General features: G+C 42.9%; 1 protein-coding gene and 1 pseudogene across 7 annotated transcripts in view; both read right to left on the bottom strand.

The window, feature by feature from the left end:
- Positions 1 to 1,828, bottom strand: part of RBM33 (RNA binding motif protein 33) — a 95,831-nt gene extending 94,003 nt beyond the window's left edge. For 3 of the 6 annotated variants that reach the window (XM_081284183.1, XM_081284184.1, XM_081284187.1), the window contains exon 1: positions 1,391 to 1,827. In XM_081284183.1, the coding sequence (XP_081140309.1) occupies positions 1,391 to 1,433 (43 nt within the window). In that variant the 5' untranslated portion in view covers positions 1,434 to 1,827. Of the gene's footprint in view, positions 1 to 1,390 lie in introns of all 6 variants that reach the window. The other 3 variants (XM_081284188.1, XM_081284189.1, XM_081284185.1) reach the window with 2 other exon arrangements.
- Positions 1,808 to 21,457, bottom strand: LOC308645330 (ribonucleoside-diphosphate reductase subunit M2-like; annotated as a pseudogene). The gene is made up of 3 exons: positions 21,453 to 21,457; positions 13,814 to 14,703; positions 1,808 to 1,988 (listed from the first exon to the last, which is right to left on the bottom strand). The product of its transcript is annotated as a ribonucleoside-diphosphate reductase subunit M2-like (transcript).
- Between the last annotated feature and the right edge of the window lie 322 nt (positions 21,458 to 21,779).

The following is a 21,779-nucleotide window of genomic DNA, read 5'->3' as shown; positions in this document are numbered from 1 at the left end:
CATGATGAAACTTTTTTCTTTCATGTTTATCAAGTCACAACATCAATCATATTACTGTGAAATACAAAACCAATGTGCTAGGTAACGTGTAACTGAGGCACTACTAATAGACAATGCAAGTATTTCTAATTAAACAAGATTTAGTAATACAAGATTGAAAAAAACTAACAAAAGTTAGGGTATAGTTCTAGATTTTTTTTGTTTGTTTCACAAAGAAAACATTTTATTTTTTTAATATCTTATTTGTTAAATATCCGCTGAACATATGCAGTGTGCCAGGAACTTGGAATGTAGAGTAGAATGGACGACCCGTCCTCAAGGAGTCTTATAGACTCCTGAAGTAAGAAGACTAAGAACAATCACTAAAGAAAGTGATCAACTGAGTTAAATCTCAGAAGAAAACAAAGGTGCTAGTGAATGAAGAGGAAAGAGGTACCTAGGAAGGAGATGGTCACACTGCAGACAATGGCTTCCAGGAGGGAGCCAGAAGCCCACTGGATCAGAAGTCAGCCCCTGCAAGAGTGAGCCCAGGAGAGGTGCCTGCAGAGGCAGCAGCTCCTGCTACAGACTTCAGGGGGTGGGGAGATGACAAGCCTGTAGGTGAGGCAGAAGGGACCAAGTGTCACAGAACTCAAATACTGGCAAGGAGTATGGCGTGAGTCTTAACAGCAAAGAAAAACATGGCACCTGTGATAAAATGGAAGAGAAAACTACAAAACTACCCCTCTAAAATGGCAGTTCTCAAACTTGATAGCCTCACAGTTGAGAACCCCCAAAGCTTTTGTTTATGGCAGTTACAGCCACTGATAGTTAAAATGCATTAGTTGTCCGCTCAACGCCTTCCCGGGTCCTACCGCCTCTGGGAAACCCCACTGACACCAGTGAAAAGTGCACATGACACTTTAAGCCTTTATAACAAAAGGGGCATCGATCCAGAAGTTCCCAGGTGACACCAAGAATCACATTAAACACATAAATTCAAACTGCATACGTTAGAGAAGGTTAACCCGAAAGCCCCAGCGCTGGTCCGCAGAAAGGCCCTGTCTGAAGAACACAGTGACAGCCCTGAGCTGTGCGCCCGCAGGCCCGGCTCGGCCTGCCCCTCGGTCAGCACCCGGGCCCCAATGCGCACGCAGGGCCAGAGCGCGGCCGGCGGACCCCGGGGCCAGCGCGGCCAGCACAGCCCGGGCGGACTCGCGACTCGGGGTCCGAGCGGAACCGGGGCTGCGCCCGCCCCGCACCTTCCCACCCCAGGAACGCCGCCGCGCGCGGCCCCGACCTCGTTGGGCCTGCGGGTCCGCGCGGGCCTGGCCCTCGCCCCGGCGTCCCCTGGGCGCGACGGCGGCCCCGGACAGCCGGGCCACACAAAGGCCGCGCCCGGCCCACGTACCTGCGGCGCCGGCTCCGCCGCCCGCGCCCAGAGCGGCCGCCATGGCCCTCGAGGGCCCGCTCCGGCCGCGCCCCGGGCCGGCCAACGGGGCTGCTGCGGGCCGGGGCGGCAGGGGAGCGGCCGCGGGCCCGCGCGGGGCGAGCGCAGCACGGGAGGCCGGCGCGTCGCGGTGCGCAGCGGCCCGTCGCCTCCGCAAGAGGAAAACAACACTACGGCAACATGGCCGCGCCGCGGTGCATGCCGGGAGGAAGGGCGGGCCGGCCGGGAGGAAGGCGCGCGGGCGGGCGCCCAAGGCCGCAGGAGCCCGGGGTCGCCCCAGTGCTCGGCGGTGCGCAAGGAGGGCAGGCGCGCGGCAGCGGCCTCCGCAGGGCCGCAAACGCCAGAGCTTGAAGTTCGGGCGCGGGCGGCCGCTGGCCGTCAGCGGACCCCGTTGCTGTCGTAAAGCGCTTTGCAGCAGCCGGAACGGCAACGCTTTACGCCGGCCTCCCGTCGAAAGTGGGCGTGGATTGGCGCGGGCTGGAACGTCGGGGTCGCGCACGCGCAGTCGCGTCCCCGCATCCCGCTGGGCGCTGGGCTGCGGACCCCGGAATCCGCTCGACTGTGGGCGCCGACGGTAGGAGTGAGGAGGGTGGACGCCTAGCTGCGGGACGCTCCTGGGCCATGGAGAAGCTGAAGGCTAGTCCTGGCGCGGCCTCGAGGGAAGGGAACCGGCGGAGGCCGCGATGGGTGTTGGACGGGGAGGGGAAGCGGGCGGCCGGGCAGAGGTGCCCGGTGAGCGTCGCGCCGAGCAGGGTGCGGGGGCAGCCACCTCCCCGGGGCGCGGCAGAGGCGTGGAGCCCCCCCAGGGCCGGGCTGACCTCGCCGGGGAGCGAGCCGGCGAGAGGACCTCTGCGTGGACTCTTCCCGCTTTGTGTGGTTGAGATTTTTTATCAAAATGTTGGGGCAAATAAACATTTCTGGATGAATACGTGTTCGATTACAAATAAAAACAACGTTTTCTAAGAACATCGTTTTAATTCAGTCTCATGAAACCACTGCCCTCCCCCAAAATGAAATGAATCAGCCTTGCAAGCCCCCTCGTTGAACGATCCGCCTCCCCAAGGAGGCGCGGAGCCCGTTTCCATTTAAGCGGCTTGAATTCTTTGTTTTGAGCTGTCGAGGATGGAACTCAGAAGCTATTTTTCAGAATGAATTCAGGAGTGATCTTAAGAAGGAGGCCTCAAAAACGAAATCACACTGATGAAGCCCTCTCGTGGTTTGTACCATGGTAAACCTCCTGAAACTGAGCTTCTCCAGGACAGAACTCGAGGCTTTTTAAATCAAATACCCACTAGTATCTGAAGAGCTTTACCAATTATTGTAAATGAAGGTTTAACAACTCCCCTTGTCTCTGAACAAACTTTGCTTTGAGTTAACTTTCTAACTTGCCCTAGACACCTGATGAAGGTGAAAGATCAACGGTGGTATCAACAGTGTTGCTTAAGGTAAAAGTAACCACTGACTGGTACATGGCTTCCACTAGAGAACAGTGAACAAAGCTTAAGCATCTGGAAGGAAGTTATACTTTTAGGTTCTCTGAAGTGAGTTTGCTCTTAACTGACTGTGGGATCTACAAGATGGACTCTAGGAACCACCATGAAAAATACTGCTCCCCATGGATCAGGAGCTTGTCAGCCAAGGAGGCTCTCTCCCCTCATCTGGCACGTGATTTGTCTTGGGGAGTCCTCCGGGTGTGAGTGGTGGTGAAATGTTTGTGTGTATGTGTGTGTGTGTTTCCTGAATCTCTCCACTAAGAGGGCCTGGAGAGTAATGACCCAAGAGCAGTGAGCACCCAGGTTGCACCTAATCTTGGCTTCTAAATACCATTTTCTAACAGGAACCCTTACTTTCGGGTTTCAAGACAAAGGCATGGGACCAACAAAATGAGCCTGGAATGTCTTGTTACTTACAAAAATAAAGTAGGCACTCAAGAAGTGATCAAGACATGTCAGAAGGACAAAAGTGAAACTTTGTGGACTTCCACTGGCTATATCAGAGATAAACGGGCATCACATTAAATAAAGATAATAATAGATTAAAACACTGAATGGAATAGGAAACCAGGAATCAATACAAATGAATGAAAGAATAAAGAATAAGTTGAAATTCTTAGGAAAATTGATTTCTTCTCCCAGGGCAGAGGTGGACTTATTAATTACATACTGAAAGAGAATGATTGATTTCTAGTGTAAAAAAAACTACATAACTCCACCTTATTTGATCAAAGTGAATATTCAGTAATGGGATAAATCAAAATTGTGTGCCACCCAGCAGTATGCAATAAGGAAAGAACAGTATTACTTCCGTGATAATCATGAGGCCAAGTTCCAGACTGAAGAAGAGTAATGACAACCAAGAGAAACACATGTCTGCACTGGACTCTCCAAGGATTTGAGAGACAGTTTGTGAAATTGGGTAGTGTCTGAAAATTAGATGGGAGGAATGTGACTATTATGAGTAGGAAAATTTTGTAGGAAATAACACACTGAAGTGCTGAGAGACATCCAGACAGTCATTTTCAGATGGTTTGAGGGGAAAAAAAAGCTTTAATTTTGCTCAGTGTTAAACTTTTCTATAAGCTAATTGTTTCACAACTAGAAATTACTAAAGAAAAAATAGGACATTGTTCAAAAATATAAAAATAAAAATCCAAAGGAAAAGTTAAATAGATAAGACACAGTTGAGGGAATTGGGGACAGATGGGAAAAGATTACTCAGGGCATAGCAAAAAGAGAAAATGAATGTGAGTGTCCAGATTTATAAATTGGAGATATGGGATGAAAAGTGTCAAACAAGCTATAGATTCGATGTGCCCCCCACAAATTCATATTTGAAACTTAATCTCCAATGTGATGCTATTTGGAAATGGGGCCTTTAGAAGGTGATTAGTTCATGTGGGTTGGGCCCTCATAGATGGGATTAGCACCCTCACAAAAGAGGCCCTAGGGAGATCCCCAGCCCTCTACCATGTCAGGCTACTTTCAAAAGACACCCCTATGAAAAAGTGGTTCTCAGCAGACATGGAACCTACTAGCACCTTGATCTCAGACTTCTTATCTCCAAAGCTGTCAGAAATAAATTTCTGTTTCTTATAAGCCATATGGACATATTTGTCAAAGCACTCTAAATGGAATAAGACAACACTTAAAATTTGAATTCTGGGTAGAATTGAAAGAATGGAGAAGAGACAATATTTGAAAAGATGATTCTGAGGATTTTTAAGAACTAGTGAGAGACATAAGTTCAAAAATACAGGAAGCATAATAAACACTAAGCAAAAAAAAAAATAAATAACTAAATCTACATCTAGACACGTGGTAAAACTAAAAAGAAGATATTAAATACAACTAGAGAGAAACTTCCATGCCTAGCCCTCACTTAATAAACAACTCAAAAATGATGAAGTTGAAAACACTTTGTTCAGACCTAGACCCCAGGCAGCACAGGACTGTGATCCTGGAAAGAAAAACATTGAGATACTCATCCATCCTTCTGCCTGTCAGGAGATGAAACTCAAGTAAAACACAGTGGGCTTAGTGACTTGAGGGGACAGGTGGGGCATGTGTCAAGTGTCGCAAGATGATGGACTTCTAAGGAGAAGGAACTCCAGAAATGTGCATGGAATCACTTTGAATTGTAATGAAGATGGAAAAAGTGAAACAATGAGGAATCTGTAAGGCACATGATTGCCTTACAGGCCTATGGGGACATAGTGAAAGATCCTGGTTGAACACTGATAGTCGGTAGAAATCCAAGAAGGGCCATACATCATTGGTAGGAATAAACTAGCCTCACAGTAAAGACTATTCTAGGACTTCTAACACCCTTAAGAAAATCCTGGAAGGGTCACGCTAATCAGCAAGTGCTGTAATTGCCTACTAGAACAAAGTCCAGTACTCTATAAGGGAAAAGAACTAAATTAACTCAAAAAAGTAAATTTTACAAATCAAATTTTGCAAAACAGTGAAGAAGTATATGACCAATACCAGGAGAAAAAATATAGTCAATAAAAACAACATGACAGAGATGATGGAATTAAATGAATTTCAAGCAGATACTATAAATATGTTCAAGGAATTAAAAGAAAACAGAGACCCAATGTGGAAATGAATATAAGTTATGAAGTGGAATTTCTAGAGCTGAAAAATACAATATTTGAAATAAAATATTCAGTGGATAGAAATAAAAACACATTAGAAATTTCCAGTTCTGTCTCATATAAAGAGGTAGAAAGAGCATCACTCTGACACTACCAGGAAAAGCTACAGTTTTCTTGATCCTAGAGAATCAGGGTTACAGAACAACCAAGTAACTGAAAACCTAGGAGGAGAAGCACCTGTAAAGATTTAAAGTTTTGTTGGAATAAAATAAAGGTGTTGTGTCTAACTTCAAATAAAAAAAATTTTTTTTAAAGATTGTGGCTCAGCGTTAGAGCACTTGCCTTGCATGTGTGAGACCCTGGGTTCAATTCTCAGCACCACATAAAAATAAATAAACAATGGGCTGGGTATGTGGCTCAAGCGGTAGCGCGCTCGCGTGGCATGCGTGCGGCCCGGGTTCGATCCTCAGCACCACATACCAACAAAGATGTTGTGTCCGCCGAGAACTAAAAAATAAATATTAAAAATTCTCTCTCTCTCTCTCTCTCTCTCTCTCTCTCTCTCTCTCTCTCTCTCTCTCTCTCTCTCTCTCTCTAAAAAAAAATAAAAAATAAATAAATAAACAAAATAAAGATAAAAAAAAATAAAGTTTTGTTGGGAGTAGTCACTTACCTGGGAAAGGCACAGATGATGCCATACAAACTGGAAATAAAATCTGGCTGAAAATTTAAAGGACTTTTTAAATGCCACATGTGGGATAGTGTCATGAAGCCCCTTAGGGGTGACTGTAGAGACAGTTGCCAATTCTTACAAGCTTCTCCAGGCGCTGTACCAAGTGCTTAACAGAAAACATGAGGGAACTCCTTGGAAAGTCCCTCACTGATATTGAGAGAGGACAGTAACCACTTGAGGAATTCCATCCATACACATCTCCTACATCTTCCCTATGAAAATGTCCTAAATCTCCAGGAGGAAAGCAACAAAAACCGAAACCTTAGGGCAATGTGGGAAACTATTGCCACTTGGAAGGGTTCAGAAAGGTAAAATAGGAATGCTGGGAGATCCAACCCTTGGAACTTGGAAGCCTCTGCCTAACTAAAAAGGAGAGATAACCAGAACATCAAAGGGAATCCCCCACTCCATCTCATCTCGCCAGGCTAACAGACATCAAGTGGAAGTAACAGCGAGACACAACTGGGAGAGCTGCAAGAGCAGATTCTCCTGGGAGTGCAGTGCCAAGCGAAGACCCAAGTCCGGGGAAAAGGCAGACAGAGGAAAATCCCTAACCACCAACCTACATTCTAGGTATGGAGTATCAGTAGCAGAATTTGGAGCTTTTACTGCACAGAGGGTAGTACTGGGAACAACAAATATCACACGAAGACAAATTCCTGATTAAAATACAAATCCCTGGTAGACAGAAAGGTGTGCTCATCTTCAATCCTAAAAAAGTGGTCACCACAATGGCTTTAGTCCATTTTGTGATGCTATAACAAAATGCCTATGACCAGAAGTATTTGGCTCATGATTCTGGTATTTGGAAAATCCAAGCAGCCTGATACCAGCATCTGACTGAGTCCTCTGGAGAATCCCAGTATGACAGAGGAATGGAAAAGGATACTTCCTAATGCAGAAGTATCCAAGGCATGGGATGATCTTGCTTTATAACAATTTGCTATCTCAGGAACTAATTGTCAGAGGAGACCTGACCCACTCTTGAGAGAGAGCATCAATCCATTCATGAGAGTAGAGGCATGTCCTAAACACCTTTCACCAAGTCCCACCTCCTAAAGGTTCCACCACCTAAACATTAGCCACCAAACTAGAGACAAACTTTCTGGCACATGAGCCTTTGAGGGTAGAAGTTATCCAAACAGAGACAAAAATGAATGCAGAAACCAAGAGATCATCTGTGAATAGTAGGGCAATTTCAAATGTCTAACGTGATAATTGAGGGAGGAGAGAAAGGAGCAGAAATGTCTGAAGAACTAGTTTTCCCAAAATTCATCCCTGACCCCAAAATGTACATCCAGGAAGCTCAGAGAATGATACATATCCAAACAAGCAAATGAACAAAAGCCCCATACCTAGACATATCACAACTGCTGAGAAAGTAACCTCACCTTCAGGGGAACAAGACATGGGAATACAGCAGATTTCTTATCAGGAGCCATGGGAGCAAGAAGATAGTGGAATGACATCTGTGTACTGAAGGAAAAACGTGCCAGCTCAGAAATTTGAGACCTGACAAAATATAAAGGAGGTAAACAACTGGAGGGGAGCCATTGCCAGCAGACACACTCCACAGAGAATATTCAGAATTCTTCAGCCATGAGAAATACCATAGTTATACCTGGCTCTACAAGAGTAAGGACCACGGTTGATGATGAACGTGGATAAAATTGGTTAAATGAAGGTAAAACACACTTTTTCATATTTTAATTGTTCTAAAAGACAAATGAGCAAAAGTAATGAAAATGTATTGTGTGCTTTTATAAAAACATAAGTGATATAAGGAACAAGCAGGGGTATTACATAATAAAGGGGTCAATTCTCTAAGACAGCATAAAAACCATAAATAAGTGTGCGACTAACAGAAAAACTTGAGACAAGCTGATAGAACCTTACAAATAAATAGAAAAATCCATAATTGTAATGACTTTTAACACTGCTCTGAACAATTGACAACAAAATTGAAACCTTTTACTCTATGAAGAACACTATTAAGAGAAAGAAAGAGGTCTCAGACTTGGTGCAAATCTTTGCAACATATCTGATAAAGGACCTGTACCTAGAATATATAATATATAAAGAACTCTGACATCTCCACAATAGAAAAAAACAAGCAGTCTAACATTTAAAATTGGGGAAATATCTAAGCAGAAACTTCACCAGGAAGATAAACATATGGCAAATAATATGAATGGAGGAGAAGCAAAATAAAACCACAGTGACATACCACTGCATAACTCTTGGGATGGCTAGAGTTTTAAAATCTGACAGAGTGCTAACTAGGATGCAGAGTTACCAAAACTCCTATATGTTGCTAATGAGCACGCAAATGTACACACGGGGAGGCAAGTGTCTTACAAAGTTAAAATGCATTTACCTTGCAGTCCAGCAGTGCCACTAATAGGTTTCTGCCCCAGTGAACGGAAGGCTTGTGTTCACACAAAAACCTGTATGAATGTTTGCAGCAGCTGAATTTATTGCTCAAAACAATGCATGTCCTTCAGAGGGTGACTGAATAAACAAACCATGACACATTCATAAAATGGAATACAACCCAGGAATAATAATGAATGGCTATTGATTCACACAGCAACACAAATGAATTTTAAATGCATTTTGCTGCGGACTCAGAAGGCTACATATAGTGGGACTGCATTTGGGTTTTGGAAAAGGCAAAGCCATAGAGATGGAAAACAGGTCAGTGGTTGCCAAGTGTTGAGGTAGTGAGGAGTGCAGAGACTGACACAGGAATGGAAATATCACAGACATATGACATGGCCACACTGTAGGGAGTGGAGAAGATGGGAGCTGAACTGAAAGACTTTGAAAACAGTGAATGGAATTGATACATTAAGTCTAAGGACAAAAAGAACAGCACATTAGCATTGTACTCTAGTTGGTGATTTTTTTTTTTCTCACAGGGGTAAGGATTAGCAATTCTGAATGCACCTTACATGTACACTAAGGTTGAACTAAAAAGCAATTATAGTGTAAATAATAAGAGCCAGATAGCAGAGTTGAAGGAAATGATTACAAATAACTCAAAAGGGAATGCTCAGATGAATTTTGCAATGCCAAATTTAAGTATGAGAATTAAGTATGTATTTGGATTTGTGTTTAGTATATGTGTAGATAGGCATACATAGAAAGGAATTGGGCCATGTGTGAACACATTAGGTGTGCTAACTTTTTGTTACTTTAATGAAATCCTGAGTTAAGCCACTTTATGAAGAAAAGAGTTTTATTTCTGTCCCATAGTTCTGGAGGTACGAGGACCACACAGCATCATGCTGGCTCTGGACTGCATCACATGGTGGAGTGCCTGTGTGTATGCCTGTCTGGTCTCTCTTCCCATTCTTATAAAGCCATTGGATTCAGTATCCTAATCACTTCCCAAAGACCTGCTCTGCACACCATAGCCAGATTGTTTTCTTCTCTTAACATACGACTTCAGGACTAAACTCCATGACTTCAGGCAGGGGTTGGGCAGGAGCCATATTCCAGCCATAGCAGTGGATTTGTAAACATACATGTGTTAGATGGCTCTGGCTACTGAGGAGAGGCCCCAGGATTGTTAAGCACCCAGATCTTGGCTTCTAAATAAGAGGAACCAGAACTTTGTGGGGAAATGAGTAATTCTGGTTCTAGGTTGGGACAGAAGAAATATAAGATGAGCCTGCAACATCTTGTGTCAGAAAATAAGGTGCAAAAAATAAGTAGAGGCATGTCAAAAAGACCCAGAAATCAAACCAAAACATTCCAGTGACCAAAGTTTAACAAAAATGGAGTATGATCCAAAGATTTTTAAAAATCCTTGAATTTATTCTAATACAAATAAATAATTGAATAAATTATAGTGGAGAAGAGGGACAACTATTCCTCATAAAAGGGTTCCATTGAAAGTATAAAATGAGTGAGGGAGTGGAGAGTCATAGAATACCACAGTAATAATAGTTACTGCAAGATCTGGTTTTATTCCATCAAATTTGAATAAAGAGTGGACTAGAAAAAGGGAAAAGAATGGATGGGTAAAGAAAGTCACCATGAGGACCAGGAAGAGGAGTAGAATGAGTCTGACCTGCTTTCCTCTTCCCATATATGGACATACCACAGTGAATCTCGCTGTCATGTGCAACCACAAGACACTGACTTAAAAAGAAAAACCTGCGCTGGGGTATGGCTCAGTCGTAGAGCGCTTGTCTTGTATGTGGGAGGCACTGGGTTCGATCCTTAGCACCATATAAAAATACACAAAATAAAGATATTGTGTCCATCTTTAAAAAAAAATTTAAAAAAAAAATAAAAGTAAATAGATTAGCAGAGTAGAGGGAATGGAACAAGAGGGAAAAGGGGAGAGAAAGGGGAAGTACTAGGGACTGAGTTAGAGCAAATTATATTCCGTGCTTTTATAATTATGTCAAAATGAATCCTGATGTTATATATAACTATATAAGAGCCAGTAAAAGTTATTTTAAAAAACTATATTACTGACTGGCCAAAAGAGATGGAAAGATGGTTCAAGTCTTTTTTTGGTACTAGGGATTGAACCCAGGGGCACTCAACCACTGAGCCACAACCCCAGCCCTATTTTGTATTTTATTTAGAGACGGGGTCTCACTGAGTTGCTAAGCTCCTTGCCATCGCAAGGCTGGCTTTGAACTCTTGATCCTCCTATCTCAGCCTCCCAAGTCACTGGTATTACAGGCTTGTGCCACCGCGCCTAGCTAGTCCAAGTCTTTTGATACAAAGCTGAGTGGGGTTCAGATGCCAACTTCCTGCAGTTAACTACCAGTCAACCAATGAACAATGCAGTCTAAACTTTGTAAACTTTTCTAGAGAAATTAACACGCAGATTCTGAACTCTGTAGAAAAGCAAAGAAAGACCTATAATAACCAAACAAATTTTCAAATCAACATTGGGGGACTGTTATGTCAGTAAAGACATTGTGGTAGAGACAAGCAAACATTTAAATTAATTCCAAAAGGGGCAGGTTTCAGGAGTAGACAGACACATACGTGTCATTCTCAAGGACATAAGTGTAACTCAGTGGAGAGGGGAAGCCTGATCTCTAAAGGATCTGGAGCAACCATACATCCATATGTAAAAGTGAACCTCAGTCTTTGCCACACCCATGCACAAGAATCAACTAATCACATTATTCATCTACACATAAAGACTAATGCTATAGAATTTAAAAAAAAAAACAGTTGGGTTGGCAAAGGTTTCTTTAATGGAATAGAAAATAAAGTACAAAAGAAAAATTGAGGCCAGCACAGTGGCACACACCTATACTCCCAGCATCTCTGGAGGCTGATGCAGGAGGATTTGAGTTCAAAGCCAGCCTCAGCAATGGTGAGGCACTAAGCTTAGAGACTTTGTCTGTAAATAAATTATTAAAAAGAGCTGGAAATGTGGCTCAGTGGTTGAGTGCCCCTGAATTCAATTCCCAGTACCCCTCAAAAAAAGAAAAATTGAAAAGTTAGGCTTTCTAAACATTAAAAACTGCTCTGAGAAAGTCACGAGTAGGAAAAAAAGAGAAAGTAAATCAAGGAGAGGAGAGGACATCAGTCCAAAGACCTGCATGCAGAGCACTCTGACCAGAATGTAAGTCACAAGAAGAGATGAAGCTAAATTGTAAGAACACAACAGCCCTACTTTCTGAATGGGCAAAAGATTTGAACAGCACCTTACAAAGAATACTTCTTTTTTTAATGACCATATAACCTGAATTTATTAATTTTAGGCAACAATAATTTAAAAGATACACGAGTCCCATATTATAGGCACTGAGAAAAAGATGATTATGAAGGAAGGAAACTAATGAATGGTCAAACAGCCAACGTACAAGCCACTCAATTAACAAACAGGGCCAAAGATCAAGACAAGTCATGCTCCGTCTTCTGTGTAACATCTTCCCAACGTCGGATGGATCTAAACTGGCTATGTTAGCTATTAGTTTACACCTCTACCTGAAATTAATATTTGAATAGAACACATATTAATAGATCATACCAGCACTAGTTTTCTACAGGTTAAGGAATTCACCAGGTGATACACATATTTAGAGAAATGTTAGAATAAGTGTCTTACAATTATTAACTTCAAGATAAAACTGTATGATTTTTCCCCAAAATACAAAAAAGTAAAACCTAAATGGACAGAGTAAAAAAATTTTCTAACTTAAGAGACTTATAAATTTGATACCTACTTAAAACAGTATCTGCTTACAAAGTTAGAGTAGGCACAACTTCTCAGAGAGCCAATTTCAGTTCTGGTGTCACCACTATTAACAGGAGAACTGAGGCAGGTCACTTTGTCTAGGATGACCTGAAAAGTCATAATGCTCTCTTAAATACCACCTACAAAGGCCTTTTAAGTCTTTTCATTCTAACTAGAAATTGAGCAAAGTACAATTTGAGAAACAATGATGCTGCTCCTCACATGCCGCTGGGTCACTAGCAGTTACCCAAATCAGACCTCGATTCCCAAGGACTTAAGTAGAAGCTCCTTGCCTTGAAAACCACTATACCTCAGCTGAACGTGAGATGCCATGACACCCTACCTGGGGTTTCAGAATCAAACACACAGATTGTCTTCTACTGGCACCAGCAGACTACCATCTACGTATGCACAGGACTGACTTAAAATCGATTAAAGAATATTTCAGTTCATTAAAGAATACAAAATTTCAAAATTACATACTTAGCCAACACAAGTTTAATTGTTTAGTGAATTTTGAATTGGCCCCCATTAGTGTTAAATACAACACTTTGTATTTGGTGTAGAAACCAAACGTATCAGGCTTTTACCTTGACAGTACAACGTTCATTTGTATGTAAAGTGCTAGTTTTATCTACAAGCTAGTTAAGTAAAGCCTGCATTGTAGCAGTGAGACTGCTGTCTTTCAGCTGCCTGGTGACTGTACCTGATATTAATCCTGCTGGTCAGGCTTGCTTGAGGGTCCCCTCACTTTGAAGCCAGGACTGCCATTGTTAGTGGTATGGTGAAGCTGGAGCAGCCTGCTTGCAAGAGCAACACGGACAAGATCCTCTGTAAGAATCTAAGGAGCCTGTTTCAAATGTCTTTTCTTTCTAGATAACACCACTAGCATTATTAATAAATAGGATTGATTCTGAGGTAGCTACACAATTCTTTTTTGTTTTTCTGAAGGGTTGGGGGTTGTTTTGTTGTTGTTTTGTTGTTGGTACTAAGGACTGAACTCAGGGGCACTGAGCCACATCCCCAGCCCTATTTTGTATTTTATTTAGAGACAGGGTCTTACTGAGTTGCTTAGCACCTTGCCATTGCTGAAGCTGGCTTTGAACTCTCCATCCTCTTGGCTCAGCCTCTGGAGCCACTGGATGTCATTAATGAATGCTATGCACAATGTGTAGCTGGTTGGTTTCATTTTAGTGGATTTTGGGGGTAGGGAATGAGAAGGGAGAAAAACAAAATCAGCCAAATAAGAGCACATCTATTCATTTAGAATCAGCACCCAAGGTAAAGGAATTCTCTGTGGATTCTACATCACTCCCATCCTCTGATACTTGCCCACTCTCAAAGAAATTAGTCTTCCCTTCTGATGAACCATTCCCCATAAAGACAAATGGATTTTCCACTCTGAAAACCTTCTTGAAGTCCAACTCTAGCATGAGCCTGTCTGCCACGAATTTAATAAATTGCTTCATCCAAGTACAGTTCATCCCAATGAGCTTCATGGGCAAGGCCTCCGTGAGGAGCTCCTGTTCCATCCTGACAGCATTGATGATTATTTATTTTACTCTCTGCTCTGATGGTATGTGTAGCAGGTATTCGGACACCGGGCAGCAAATTCAGAGTGTAAACCCTCGTCTCTGCTGATAAGTTCATTGAAAAATATGAGGCCAGGCATCAGTTCTTATGAGCCAAAATACTGATGCAAATGAGCCAGAAAAGAAGATTTCTCCCGTAGTGGCCAAGACTACAACACGTTTTCTGTAGGTAGCTTCTTTGTCCCCAGTCCAACACAAGGCACAATCTGCTTTCTTCTTCACCCAAGGCATCATTTCAATGGCACTGGAGAGAAATTCCCTGTCTTAGGAATTTTTAATGTAAATGTCAATAAGGAGACCATATATTTCAGAATGTATGTTTTCCATAGCAATTTGGAAGCCACAGAAACAGCCGGCTTCTATCATTTGAACCTCTTGGCTAAATCACTGCACCAGATTTTCACTTGCTATGCCATCACGTGCTTCAAAGAAAGCTAGAACATGTGATATAAAATATCATTCCTCAGGCTTCAGGGCCTGCCAGTGCTGACTGTCCTTGGAAAGATCCACCTCCTCCGCTGTCCAGAAGGAAGCCTCGGCTTTCTTATACATTTGCCAAATATCATGGTAATTGATAGCAAACATGGCAAAGTGGCGGAGTTCTCTCGCAGTAGTGGTTCATCCTCTGGTCTGGGGGCAGTTACTTTTTATTTTGTATTTTATTTAGAGACAGGGTCTAATAAAATTTTCTAATAAAATCTCTAATAAAATTTTCCAAAAAAGTGGCAAAAAAAAGTGTTGGGTGAACCACATAAAACTGTGATTTTCTTAAGTCAAATACTTTAAAAAAGGGGAATAGCCATTTATTGACAATTTCATGTGGCTCAATGGATAAACTTTAGCTGTCACATTGCTTTCCATATCACAAGAGGACCATAGGACTCATAGATTCTCTTTGGCAGGAAAGGAGTATGGGGCAGGGAGCAGTCCCCACAGCCAAGGAGACAATGCTGCTTTGGGGCCAAGCTCAGGCTCTTGGGTACAAAGAATATTTCTGCAGCCAATAAGCACATGAAAAAAACATTATTAATCATTGTGATAATGCAAATTAAAGTCAAATTTAGATTCTAACATGTCTACAGACTTAATGAGCATGTGGAGCAACTGTAATTCATGCATTGGGTTGGTGGGAATTTAAAATAATATAGCCTCTATGGAAAACAGTTTGGCATTTTTGTCAAGTAAAAATATGCTTATCATGTAACTCAGCAATTCCACTTCGATAAATTTTTCCAAGAGAAATGAAAACATATACACACAAAAGATGTTTACAACATCTTCACTCATAGTGTCCTGAAAGTACAACAGGCTAAAGTCAATAATATATGAATAAGCAAACTGTAATATATTTGCACAGTGGAATATCACGAGTAATTCAGAAGAATCAACTACTGGTAAACAGAACACAGATAAATTTTGGGCTGAGACCAAAAGCAGCCGAACAAAAGGGTCCATGAAGCATAAGTCTGTTTATGTGTAATTCTGAAAAGGTCACGTTACTCTCTAGCGTCAGAAGTCAGACTGCTGGCTGCCTGGGTGGATGAGGCAGGCTCACTGAAAGGAAGAGGGTGGCGCTGTCCTGATACAGCAGTAAAGGCACACGTGAAGCTCCTGTGTCCTACAGTTAGGCTAGAGCATTTCATTGTATATACATATTTATTTTATCCTTCAATAAATTTTAAGTATTTTAAGATTTTTTAAATAGTCCACACAGAGATGTCAGACACACTCCTGAAGCATCTGCTGAATTTAACAAACTGCAGTATTGTGCAAATCCAAGGTCTTGAGTCTCATTGTTCACTGGAACTTCAATTCCATAAGACAAAAGCTCATCAGTTGATTACAGAGAAATAGCAATTTTGGTTCTCATTTCTAGTACACCATCAGTGCTGCTCACCAAAGAGCCCCCCACCCTGTGACAGGAGATGAAGTTCAAATGTGGGGATGAAGCCAGGGGGACCATGCCCGGGACGACCCGGGGCAAGGCATTGCTGGTAGTGTTCTGTAAGATCCGTTTCTGATGGTGCATGTGTAGAACATTGATAAGAGACAGTACTCACGGGCATCGCAGACAGTGCTGGCTGATCCCCCAGCCTCTGCTGCTTACCAAAGGAAAGTAGGGGCGGAGATGGCCACCCGGAGGACGTGAGGACAAGGACTGGCCCAGGTGCCCACTGCAGCTTCCCCTCCCACATTGTGGAGAGCCAGGGACTCTGTGTGAAATTAACAGTAAAACTGGGAATTGTATAAAGGCAAATTGAACATTGTTCTGAGTGTGGCAATGCTAAATAACTTCCCAAACTAAACCAGGCCTTGGCTGTTTGTCCAGGTCACATATTTACTTCCAAAGAGTGTTCAGGTTCCCCTCACTTCTTGCCAGCATGGTTTCACTTCTCTGAGTCTGAATTCTTCGTGTGATCTGATTCTTGTTCGAGCACTTGGTCTCCCATGTGCCAGCTCACAGGATTGGCTTGTGTGCCCTCCCTGCCTTGGTTCTCATTCTGGGGCTAAGTCGTGCCAGGCCTGGGGCTGAGCAGCAGAAACACAAAAATGAATGGGATGCTGTTTCTTCCCACAGGGAGTCTCAACCCAGCACCAGCCAATTGCTCTGTGTGGCTGACAGCAGAGTAGCAGGATCCTTGGTAAATCTGCAAGATCAAGTTACTAGAACAGTTCTTACTGAAAGGAGTCAACGATTCCAGAATCAATAAATGAGTGTGCCACGTTCAAAAGCTGGCACTGCTAATAACCATAATTTTAATTCCTCAGATGTTGACTGTGGGTTGGATCAAGAAATCTCATCATTGATTACTGCAAGTAAAAAATGAAACTGTAATTAATCATTTTGGCTAAACACAAATCTCATGAAACTCATGTCTCCATGACAGCCCTGCATGTTTCTTGAGTGATTTTTATGGTGCAGTGACCTCACAGCAGTCAATTCACAAGTCTAGAACTTCATTCCCTCCCTTACGTATGCAGGAGAGAGGGCACGGTTTCCCAAGGTACATAGGGACATCTCAGCTATGCAGACAGGACCACCCACACTTGTGCAGCTTTCAAAACTTCAGGCAAAGGTCCCCCCAACACACACACACACACACACACACACACACACACACACACACGTTTACTGGTGCATTATAGCTGCACATATTGATGGGATTGTTGTTATATATTTGTACACGCACACAGTTATGACAATATAGTTTGGTCAATATCACTCCCAGCACTCCCTCCCTCCCCACTTCCCACCCTTTCATCCCTTTCCTTTACTGATCTCCTTTGATTTTCCTGAGATTCACCTCTCACCTTTTTCCTTTTCTCCTCTCTAGTTTCTACATACGAGAGAAACTAAATGACCCTTGACTTTCTGACTTTTGACTTAACATAAAGGTCTTTAGTTCCTTCCGTTTTCCTGAAAATTCACATAATCTCATTTTTCTTTATAGCTGAATAAAACCATCGTGTGTCTACCACATTTTCTTTATCCATCCATCTGTCTGCTGATGGACACCTAGCAGTCTGGTTATAGTTTGACTACCATGAATTGTGCAGTAATAAACATGAATAGGCAGGTATCGATGTAGTAAAGTGACTTTAATTCTCCAGGGTAAACACTGAGGAATGGTATAGCCAGGACACAGAGTGCTTCTATGCTTAGCGTTTTGAGGAATCTCCACACTGATTACCATAGTGGTTGTACTGATTTATAGTCCCACAAAAGTGTACAAGTGTTCCTTTTTCTCCACATCTTTTTTTTTTAGAATTTTTAATATTTATTTTTTAGTTCTCGGTGGACACAGCATCTTTGTTGGTATGTGGTGCTGAGGATCGAACCTGGGCTGCACGCATGCCAGGCGAGCGCGCTACCGCTTGAGCCACATCCCCAGCCCTTTTTCTCCACATCTTATCCGGCATTTATTATTGTTTTTATTCTTGATAGCTGCCATTCTGATTGGTGTGAGATGACCTGGAAAATGTTTTAAGAAAGGGAGGAACCCTTTGTCCCATTCCTTCTGGAATAACAAAATTTAGAATTAGAAGACACCTTGCAGAGTGTAAGGAAATGGGTCTCTGAGCATCAAGGACTTGGCCATGGCCATACAACCTAGAAGGATCTGAGCCAGGACTAGCATCCTACGTGGTAGACACTCATCACTTTGTCCGTCTGGAGAAGGAAAAGTACCCTTTGTATGGGGGACTTGTATTTTCTGCCACTCCATATCCCAAACTCTGGCCAGCAGGAACTGCTGGTGTGCTGCATCCCCAGCCTCAAGAACAGTTGAAAAATGGTCATGATTCAGGCAGCCAAGCACCTGGTGACAAGATTCAGGAATCTTATCAGCACCTCCACCTCCCCACCGGCAGCTCTTCAGGGCCTGGCTGCAGCGGGTGGCCCTTAACCCAAGTGAGAGCCCTCAGACACTGTGCACCTCAGCTGGGGTGCATCCGCACAGACCGTGGGGCTGGCAGAAAGTTACCAAAAGTGCCCCTGGCCGTGCCCACGCCCTTCCCAGAGGACCTGCTTAGAGGATGGGAAGGTTGATATAGTGTACAACTCTCACCATCAGGAAATGAAAACAAGGTGGATCGCGGGTTTCTGAGCAGCAGACAAATACCTGTCAACTGAAGGAAGCAGGAGCACACCTGTCCAAAAGGCATTTGCCAGCTGTTGGGGTTCCCTGGCTCCCCGCCATTTGTAAGGCATTCCACAAAGTGCTGGACGTGGCAAGAGCAGCATAAGCTGCCTCTGCCAGTAGCAGCATTCAACAGGCCTCAGAGGGGAGGCATCCAGCAGTGGCACAGCAGGAGGAGAAGGATGTCAGGGTAACACAGAAGTGGCTCCAGAGAGTTTAACTTCGGGGTTCTCAGTCATGAACTCTGTGTCTAAGCAGTTAAAGGATCTGCTATCATCTCTTTTTATTCCATTTATTTATTTATTTATTTATTTATGGTACCAAGGATTGAACCCAGAGACACTTAACCACTGAGCCAAGTCCCCATCCCTTTTTATTTTTGAGACAGGGTCTCACTAAATTGCTGAGGCTGGCCTTGAACTTGCAATCCCCTGCCTCAGCCTCCTGAGCCACTGGGATTACATGCATGCACAACCATGCCCAGCTCATCTTCTTTTTTTTTTTTTTTAAGTGATCAAATTGGATCATCATATTAGATGGAGTAATCACCCTCATCCAAGACCCCCAGTGGATGCCTGAAAATGTGGATAATACCAAATCCTTGTATATATGGGGTTTTTCTATATGTACATGCCTATGATGAAGTTAAATTTATAAATTAGGCACAAAGATTAACAACAATTACTATTGATAACAGTATACTTTATTGCATTTGCCCTGTGGGGCTGTTATTAAGTAAAGTAAGGAGTACTTAAAACAGGTTCTGCAATGCTGAGGCAGTGAATCTGATAAGTCAGAGGGCTACTGAGTGACAAAGCGGTAGGATATGTTGGGCAGGAATGACTCACAACCCAAGAGATTTCATCACACTGCTCAGAATGGTACGCAATTTAAAACATGAGTTGTTTACTTCTGGGATTTTTACATTTAATATCTTCAGACAATGGGGCTGTAGCTCAATGGCAGAGTGCTTGCCCAGCAGACTCTGGATTTAATTCCCTGCACTCCAAAAAAAGAAATTAATAAATCAGTTGTTTGGAGGTCGACCATGGTTTACTGAACCCTCAGAAAGCAAAATCTAGAGTAAGCAGGGAACAACTCTATCTTCTTTGAACTGAAACCACACCTGAAAATGATTTCCTGCTGAGAAGAGTCGGTGGTGATATTTAGACAATTACCATGACGCTTGCTGAGATCACCAGAATTAAAAACTGTTAAAGCCACTAATAAACCTCTCATTGACATACTTTGGAACTGAGAAGGAAAAAATACTAAAGTTTTGATAAACATTTGCCTAATAAGTAGAATTGTGTCTCCGTGCACAGTGGCACACTACTGTAATCCCAGCTAATCAGGAGGCTGAGGCAGCTTAATGAGACCCTGTCTCAAAAGAAAATAAAAAGGGCTGGGGTGTGGCTCAGTGGTAGATGGCCCCTGGATTCAATCTCCAATACCATAAAATGAAGGAGGAGGAAGAGGATAAAGGGGAGAAGAGTATGGGGAAGGAGAATCTTAACAATTCAGTGGATGAGGAAGAATTTTTTTATAAAACGGAATATAAAATAACAGCACAAAGGCAGAGACTGATAAGTTTTATCTCATTAAAATTTGAAACTGTTCTGTGTTTAAAGACATCATTTAAAATATGAAGAGATAAGCCACAAACCAGGAAAAGATAGTTGCAGCACATACCACTAATAAAGGCTTCGTATCCAGTGCACGTGCACATCTCTTACCCATGAAATAGGTGGGCCAAGGTAATGAACCCCAGACTACAGGCGAGGGACCTCAAGTGGCTAATGACAGTGGCAAAAGCTACTAAACCTCACTCTGTGTAAGATGTATGCAAATTAAACAATAGCATTTCTCATCTGTCAGATTGGTAAGAATCTAAGAGTTGGGAGATACTAAATGCTGGCGAGGATGTGAAGTGGCCGCAAAAAAAGAACCTGACCACAGTTAAGCTTCTTTGGTGACCCCTCCCACCATAATTAAGCTTCTTGTCAGCAAGATTTTACAAAGAGTGTCAACAAGGTTTCACAGGAGTTCTGCACACAGCTTTATGTGATTTGTAACTTTCTCTTTCTTGTAAAACCTAGGTCTGAGTCAAGCTTATTGCTGTGCAAATGATACTATTTCTGCTTTCCTCCAGACCTGGCACCCAGAGATTTTTAGGCAAGAGCCCCTCTGGACCACCTCAGCTTAAATAAACCTGCTTCCTGAAAATTCCTCATGTATCCAGCTTCATCTGTCCTCAGCAACAGAAGTGTACCTTAGAGCAAGCTTTGAAGAGTAACTTGGCAAGTTGAATGAACTAGCCCAGCAGCAGGCTTATACAGCCACTTCACTGCCAGCCACGAGCCCGACAGTGAGATGCGAGCCAGAACGATCTTGCAGTGTTATTAATAGGAGAAAACCAAACCAAAGCCCAAAGCAAATAAAAGCACGAAGTAAACCATGTCTAGCTGCCAAGCAGAAAAAGAAGAGGCAAAGGGGGAGAGTAGTTATAATAGCTCACAAGGTGACCGTAGTGAACTGGAGCCCTGCACGCTGGAGGGGAACAAAGACTCCGGAAGGAGTGAGCGTGTGTCCGCGTGAGGGACTTCACAAGAGGCCAGAGCATAGAGCAGGCACCCCTGGCAGATAGGCCCCGGAGGGCACGTCAGGAGGGCTACCCGGGACTCACAGGGCTTCGGTGTGCTTTCCACTCGGTGCGTTAGAGTCGTCTCTAAAACTTACTGCATGTCACGAGGAGTCAGACTTCTGTTCTACATCCACCTAGAAGCAGAACCTCCTGATTCTGCGAATTCCTTCCTGTCATAGCATCTTATTTTCCACTGTGCAGTTTTAGTTGTGAACGTTTATTAATACAAATATTAATACAGCTTTATTAGCCTGAAATCACTCTATTCGATTTTTTTATTTGAATAAATAGGATGGAGACAAGTGATCATGCTATTGATTTAAAATCAGCTGGACACTGGTTTCTTAGAGGTAATTTGAGATGCTTTGTTGAGTTAGAACTGCCTAAGAATGTGTGTGTGTGTGTGTGTGTGTGTGTGTGTG

Source organism: Spermophilus citellus (assembly GCF_964194105.1).
Source record: "Spermophilus citellus genome assembly, chromosome: 3".
Lineage (NCBI taxonomy): Eukaryota > Metazoa > Chordata > Mammalia > Rodentia > Sciuridae > Spermophilus > Spermophilus citellus.
Note: the sequence above shows the minus strand (reverse complement) of the source record. Positions and strands in the feature narration are given on the sequence as shown.